Raw genomic sequence first — 7,797 nt, 5'->3', positions numbered from 1 at the left:
CGGGATAGGCAATCATCGCCATAAATTTGTTTCATCAATTGAAACGTTTCGGTAAAAGTTTTACCAATTTTAAAACAAACTCTTTGTTCGAAGCTCATTTTCGCACCGATAACACAAACGTACTGACACTTTAAACGCAATAACTCCACTTCCAATCGATGAAATGTCCTGAAATTCACACACTGGACAATCGATAAAGATAGCAGATTCTAACGCACCAATCGACATATACATAAATGACGCCACCAGGGGGCACTAGATTTAAAATGTCCTGTTTACTTTGGAACGCATCTTGTATATACGTTTTAACAGTTTTCATACTTTATGCGTTGAGCTAAATTATTAAGTGCCTGCTTTTGACAATTTCTTATTTTGTTGAGCTCGCAGTTGTAAGTTGTATTCGATTGGCCGGAAACGGGAATCCATTACCGGTGGCAAAACCAATAGAAAGAGGTAACATGATAACTAATTATATGTTGGTTATGATAATCAGCTGGATATATTTACACATATGTGCTTCAAAGACGGGAGCATAACACGATTTATTGTGACTACATATGATTTTATCAATCATTATTGTGACCTTATATGTGAAAATGAAGAAGATATCGAAAACAAAACAAGAAAAACGCGCGGAAAGTAATACAAATTGAGCATCTTCTACGAATATTTGCGCACATTTCTTGGTGTGGGACGGAGTACAATAAATTATATTTATTTTTGATAAAATCAGTTTTAATGCTTTGCAGCAAAATGTCAGTGGATAAATCACCTTTAAGGAAAAGTGTGGGAGAATGCAGTCTTAATTCGTCTTCTTCCTCTTTTCGAGGTTGTTGGGCAGAAGAGATGCAGGAGCAGGACAATCATGGGGTAAGGTTTGAAAACATTAAGAAATTTATTTATTTATTATAAATATAATATATTTACACAAAAACAGCAACAACAGTCGTTCAACAGCAGCGGAGAGATGTCTAGCAAAAATGACAACGAAGATGTCAATAAATCCAAACATTCGGTATCGCAAGAACGCGAAATATCTTTGGAATTCATTGATGGTGTAAATGAAGAAAAATTTGAACGATTAGTGAAGGAGGATAAAATAAAAACGCCTTTCAAAAGGCGCTACTCACAAACACCGAGCAACGGCAGTCGCTCGGACAGTCCGAACGACTCGAATAGTGATAATAGTGCCGGAGGTGATGCAGCCAATTTTAAGCGCACAACTAATCAAGTCGATAATCAACATGACCTTCAGAAACGTTTACGTTATAATAGTTATGGCTCTAACACCTCATCCAATAAGGAAAAGCAAGTAGAGGATGATCCTGTTATATTAGCGCGTCGTCAGAAACAAATTGAATATGGCAAAAACACTGTAGCTTACGAACGTTACATTGAGATGGTGCCAATACGCCAGCGTACACGCGGTCATCCCCGTACGCCGAATAAATATGGAAAATACAGTCGCCGCACTTTCGATGGACTGATAAAAGTATGGCGCAAACAATTACATTACTATGATCCAGAACCTGCAGCTGGTACTGCTGGTGGTGCTGACGACGACGATGATGATTCGGATTAGTTGCTCTCATTGCGCAAAATTGCGTTTACTATAAAACAAATAGTCTTCTACGTGTTTTCATGTTTATTTTTAATCAACTTTGCTTGTTGTAAATGCTCAATTTCTGTTTGTAATTAGTATACTATATAGCGAGTACTATATTGTTAAGTTCTAAGTAATATGCCGAAAGTAATGAATGTGTACTAAAATGAAAGTTATGTGGAAAAGTTTAGAATAATATTTGAAAAGTGGAAATCAATTAATTTTATGCACAATATACATACTTTTTCGCACATATCGTTAACTATTATAGCGTATAAGGCAAGAATCTTTCAGGTGGGCCATTGGCTTTAGCTGAAACCTTTATACCTTAATAAAATAAAAACTATAATTAATTCATATAAAACATATGCTTAAATATATACCGAATAAAACATTACTAAAGCAAATTAGTATTTTACGGCTTAATATTTTAAAGCGGTCACAAATTATAAACAAATTTGACCCGGATTTTCTTGTTTCGTTGAAGTTTGATCTCTTATGTCACAATTAGCCGTTTGGCAGCTGTTTGTTTATGAACTTTATTTTGAAAAGAAAAAAGCAAACTCAAAATTTTGTTTACCAATGGAATCACGGCTACGGAACCGTTAAAAAGGAAGAAGTGTTTTGGGAAGTATATTTGATTACGAACATCAGAGTGACATGAGGTGAAGATCGTGAGGTCATTGCCTCTCTTTTATGGATCGACTCTTTTTGCAAATACGACATCGAGAAAGAGATGCTTGGCAATGTAGTTGAGGACGCTATATTCATCAACAGCATAATTACTGGTAACGGGATGTGCGTTTATGAATATGTGGTAAAACTGTCCAACAATCTGGCGAATGGCGCTCCAAAAATGAGCCGAAATCGTAAAAACCAGATTAGCTTAAGATACTGAAGGCCATCCCAGCCATTTCAAGAGCCCATTTTGAAGGAGTTTGTATTAAAATACGTGAATGTTTTTTTTTTTTTTTGTGAGTCCGAGTAAAATTTGATCAGACATATTGAATATGATTTGTTGTCCTGATCGTCGTAGATTGTTGTTTTTGCTATCGTTAATAGAGAAAGTTGGCAGTTCCCACGCCAGTCGGGTCTACTTAACCGGAACGGACCCGGATTTTTTTATCCGGTCAAGGACTGTTAACTCGACTGAATTCTGCCGATACAACAACAACAACAATAAATTTGGCAATATAAGAGGCTGGTGAAAGAGTATTGAGTATAAATAGAGAGGTTTCTTCTTCAATGAACGCATATCTGTTTATTTTTTGTAAAATTTACATAATACATATTTTGTGCTCATATTATTTATTATAAATATTTATGATAAAATGTGGAATGTTTTAAAAATTTGTGCTTAATACTATTTGTCGTTGTCGCTTTAGGTGTATACTTATTTATTAAAAATATTATTTTATTTTACTTGTATTAGAATCTCTAATAATGTTCGCTTCTGTTTATGAAGATAATGCAGTTGTCATATTAATTTAATTTATGGACGTTTTCGTTTTTATGTTTAAATGGCAAACTTTGTCTTAATTCAGCAGAATACAAGCTGCTTTATTCCGATATTTTATTAAACTCGTGCCGACTGTGAGCGGCGTGCCTGTACCACATTCACCACCGTTATAATAATCCAAAAGATTACCGTTAACCAACTGCATATGAGTGTCATGTAGAGGCAAGCTCCGGTGTTGATGCGCCCATATTTGCGGCGCTCATACGAAATGCTCTCCACCAAATAGTCCATGAAATCGAAAATCGCGTCACATGAAAGGCGTCCTTTGATGACCGGCACAATATTGCCAGCGCCCTGTAGTTCTTTGAGCAAAGATTCGCTGTACTGCTTGCAAGTGACGCGAAAGCCATCACTGTAGATAGCAGCATAAATTAAGGTGTAAACGGCCATAACGCTAGAGATACCGGCAGCGGGTGTCCAGTAATAAGGGGAAATACCGTTGTGTGTCAATTCCGACTCCGCTGTGACGACAATCATATCACCGGTTCTGTGTAGATGGAGAAAGTTTTTAAATATAATATGAAAAGAGATTACTCGTATAACAATTTCATGAATAATTGTAGAATCTAGGGAATATTAATTAAGGCAACTATTGGTTATTATATAAGGTAGTTAAAAGAAATCTATTATTTTTTTTTAACAGATGACTTTAGTGATCTGTATGTCGGGTTGTATAAGTGCGATCGGGAAAGATGAGATTTCGTTATAAAAAACTTCTCAAACAATTTTTTTGCTTGATGGATGGTTGCTGGGGATGAAAATTGTGCCATTTACGACAACGGTTGTGGTTGAACATCGGTAAGTGAGCTTACTATGAGCTGCTTCAAAACTGGCAAACTTCACTCTAGTAGCATATTATTTCCATTGGAAACGCTGTTAAGCACTTTTATATACTCCAGTATCATGGTTGATTTGTTTTCAAAGGAATAGTTTGCCTGAAATCCCACTTGACTATCACTGAGTATGTGAGTACGTGGTCCCCCTATACCGGTCCCAATTTTATCTACCGCTTTCGAGCCATCTGCATACCAATGCATTGTGGTCCTACGAAGTTACACCTCAAGGATGGAGTCCTCCCATTTATTTTGTAGCCAAACGAGCCTTTGACTACCTATTTAATAGTAAATTCAAGCTTAAAATTATAACATAAAATATTTCCTAAAATAAACCATAACGCCCTTCCCCACCCTAGTTTGGTCTCAACAATTAAAATTATCTTTATTTACATGTCTTCGACTAGCTCGACTTGAACTTACTACATACATACATACATACATATGTATGTACATTATATATAAAATGTGTGTCTGTTTGTTATGGTTCGCAACACTTAAGGCGTCAGTGAAATTTTTAACTGTGTGACAGTTTTAAATTGAATTTAATGCAGACCTCCACCTACACTTGCAATCCGCTATACATTTGTACACACAAATATACACGAGTCATGGTTATTAACCTTTGACAGAGTTTAAATTAATAACCAGCGACCACAAATTATTAGCTTAGCTAGTTAATTGACAAGGGAAGTTATCTATTTTGGCACGTCAAATTATAGGGTTACTCATAAGCTGTGTGTGACCCACTGAACCTCGAATATTAGAATGCTTTCTTGGCTTTGAGTTACCGATTAAATTGAGGTAAGGAAACATAATACATTGTAGTTTACAAAACAGTGTTGTGAGTTTGCCTTTTTGAGGTTAAGTTGAATTAGATCATAGCTGAATACGAGTACATTATAATTTACAGTTATAATGTTTCTTCTACTGATAATATTTAGCTAATATTCTAATCTATAAATAAATGTCATGACCTTATCTTTTTTATTCAGACATACATACATATGTATGGGCTTATAGAAATAATAAGGGTGATTCATCGAGTAAAAATGATTTAAAGATAAAGAAGAATATAAATTTTAATAAATAGATTTTTGCTGAAAACTTAAGATTTTGTTTTTTGATATCATTTCTCTTATTTACCGTAATGTTAAACACCAGAGAGCTTCCGGCTGAGAACAAATATTACAATTCTTTATTTGTTTGAGATATATAATTTGAAGTTTAAAAGCTATAGACCTCGGTCAGAGATGTCATCGCCTCCAAACAGTGGCGTAGCTACAACTTCGGGCGCCCGGGGCCAAGGATGTTCTGCCGCCCCCCTTTATCTACCTACCTACAAGTTTCATGAGGTGGTTCGAACAAAAGTGAATTTTTACAAAATACCTTCGATATTAAGTATGTAAAATTTAGGAACTAGAAGCCACGCTAATTCTGAAGTTCCACAATTCTCTCAATACGGTTTTTTTTTACAAGACATCTTATTAAAAGCCATAGAAAAAACCCATTTTCTCCCTATATCTTGTACACTTTTGACACAATTTGCAGGAAATTTTGCCCGAATTGGAGTTTTTAAATACCATTTTTCCGCCCCCAAGACGTTGCGCCCGGGACGACGGCCCCCTTCGCCCCCTCCTAGGTAAAATTATAAAATGTGCATACCTAAAAACAATTTATCGCCGATGTTTCTAGTAGTCGAACCCTACTTATACATATTACTCTTATCGACCTTACTCAATCTTTTGACTGGTCGCAAGATATCCTGAAGCGAATTCTTGTCCAATAGGACCAATTCTTTTTAGCCACTACCAACACTGATTTTTAACCACTCATCAGCCGAGCACATATTTGCCAAGAATCTCAAGAACAAACACTTTTAAATTAATGAACGCTTTCAAGCTATGAAATTGCTGAGAAACGCCTTACATCTACCCTACAAACACCGTAAAACATCTAGGTAGGATTGGGAATTTTTAAATAATGAACTTAGTAAATACAGTTTCTATACCAAACTCAACTCACCTATGCCGAATGGTGGTGGTGCCCGTTTTCCGTTTAGTCGTGCCCATACAAATCCTATACGCATGATAAATGCCCAACACAATGGCGAATAACAGTGGAAAGATCAGTCCGTATGTGGCGTAATGGCAATATGCTATGTGGCCACCCTCGAAGCTGGTGTACGTGGAGCGTCCATGCAGGATGCAGCCACAATTCGATTCCGGACAAGCATTCAACACATAGCGCCAATGTGCCCATGCAACGCCCGAGGTGATGCAGCAAATGACGGAGGTGGCTATAATGAGCGGGTACAAATAGGCAAGCGCCCTTTCAGCGCCGTATGACATCTTTACTTTCACGAATGTGCGATTTCCCGAGTATAAGGCAAAAGTTTTCTTGTATAAAATCACTTTTTGTATTTAATTTGTTCAATAACAACTGTATTTCGCTAAAATGCAAAGAAACTAAAAAATGTATAATGTTTTTGGCAGCCAAATTGGGAGAGAAGAAGCCAAGTAACGCTGCTCACTCTAACTTATTTTTGTTTGGTAGTCTATGGGTTGATAAGACCAATTGGTGCGCCTTAAGCTTGCGCACCTGTGTAGGTGAGCAAGAGAGCGCAGTGGACTAACTCGCAACTGTATCTATGTGTGCGTGCATGTATGTGTAGGTGAGCAGTACGGCAGGTGAGATAGGAGCGGTGCCATTTTTATTCTAGATAAAGTTAAATGCACCTCAAAATTTATGAGAGAGAATTGAAAATGCAAGTGAATCAAGAAAGATCAATAAAAATGTTTAAAATAAATTATCACAACTTAATTTTTCGAAATCAAATAATTTTTAACACTATTTCTCGCAAGTTTTTGCAAAAATAAAATATTTTAATTACATTTTTAAATCAAATAATGAAACATTTCTTCGAAATCATTGCTCAGGTGGCAACAATTGAAGGTGCCATACTCATTGAGTCACTATCTAGCGTGCGTTTGACTGTAGTGGTGCATCTGTGTGAATGGTTCTACCAAAACACCTGAGTATCACTAGATATGAGATGAATGCATTATTCTTAGCCACTGCGCTCTTAAACTACCAAAAAAAATATAAAAAACTGCATTTAAAAAGTGCGTTCACCTTCGAGTATTCCCTTAAAAACAAGTAGAATATTTTGCACTAGACTATTTTCAAATTCGCACAAAATAAAATAAAATAAAATAAACTAATTTGTTCGTTAGTATACCGCGTCAGCGTAATAAACCTTCAACAACTCTGGCGCACTCAGACTGACTGGGCTCCTCACTGTTGTGGCTTGTTTGTCAACATTTTAGCTAAAGAGCAGCCGCTCTCAGCGCACTTGAGGCGGTGGTTTCAAAAAAGAGCGCGCAAGAGTACCCTAGAGGCGCATTAGATCTTGTGTCTGCTACTCAATTTAGAACGTCACTACTTTGGCTACATATGTTGCAATTGTCATGGTAGTTGGCGGTTTATTAGTAAACAAATGGCAAACAGCAGCGTCTTTGGTCTTTTTAATTGATGTAACACACAGCTTAGAAGCATCCCAGACAACGCCGGTCACTCATCAATGAGTGTGATTCATTCATTCATCGCAATAGCGGACGATTCCGGTGCTTACTTGTACGCGCAGTCGGATCTGCACTGGGCGTAGGGTTAATTGAATTTATGATAATTTAATGATTAAGATGCTTTGTACACTGGAGTAATGGACTGACCAGTGAATAGTGTTGCAGTAGCGAGTTAATTTGGATTATGGTCTTTCGGTTTTCTGCGTTATCTTCAAGTTGTTTCTTTTCCGGTTAGCTTGGTTTACCAGGCCTTTGGCA

The 7,797-nt window shown here is 36.7% G+C and overlaps 2 protein-coding genes across 4 annotated transcripts; one reads left to right on the top strand and one right to left on the bottom strand.

Annotated features, from left to right (window-relative positions):
- Positions 1-581: 581 nt before the first annotated feature.
- Positions 582-2,013, top strand: LOC126762959 (histone RNA hairpin-binding protein). 2 transcript variants are annotated; one of them, XM_050480075.1, is made up of 3 exons: positions 582-686; positions 750-870; positions 938-2,013. In XM_050480075.1, exons 2-3 carry the CDS (start codon positions 754-756, stop codon positions 1,580-1,582), a joined length of 762 nt encoding a protein of 253 aa, XP_050336032.1. In that variant the 5' UTR covers positions 582-686; positions 750-753; the 3' UTR covers positions 1,583-2,013. The 2 variants fall into 2 exon arrangements, with proteins under 2 accessions (XP_050336032.1, XP_050336024.1); XM_050480067.1 differs by having other exon boundaries at positions 599-870.
- An 833-nt stretch (positions 2,014-2,846) lies between these two features.
- On the bottom strand, positions 2,847-7,234 carry LOC126765439 (uncharacterized). 2 transcript variants are annotated; one of them, XM_050483137.1, is made up of 3 exons: positions 7,091-7,234; positions 5,981-6,423; positions 2,847-3,609 (listed from the first exon to the last, which is right to left on the bottom strand). In XM_050483137.1, exons 2-3 carry the CDS (start codon positions 6,304-6,306, stop codon positions 3,180-3,182), a joined length of 756 nt encoding a protein of 251 aa, XP_050339094.1. In that variant the 5' UTR covers positions 6,307-6,423; positions 7,091-7,234; the 3' UTR covers positions 2,847-3,179. The 2 variants fall into 2 exon arrangements, with proteins under 2 accessions (XP_050339094.1, XP_050339095.1); XM_050483138.1 differs by having other exon boundaries at positions 5,981-6,407.
- Positions 7,235-7,797: the final 563 nt, after the last annotated feature.

The sequence above is a fragment of the Bactrocera neohumeralis genome, chromosome 2 (genome assembly GCF_024586455.1).
Source record: "Bactrocera neohumeralis isolate Rockhampton chromosome 2, APGP_CSIRO_Bneo_wtdbg2-racon-allhic-juicebox.fasta_v2, whole genome shotgun sequence".
Taxonomy (NCBI): domain Eukaryota; kingdom Metazoa; phylum Arthropoda; class Insecta; order Diptera; family Tephritidae; genus Bactrocera; species Bactrocera neohumeralis.
Note: the sequence above shows the minus strand (reverse complement) of the source record. Positions and strands in the feature narration are given on the sequence as shown.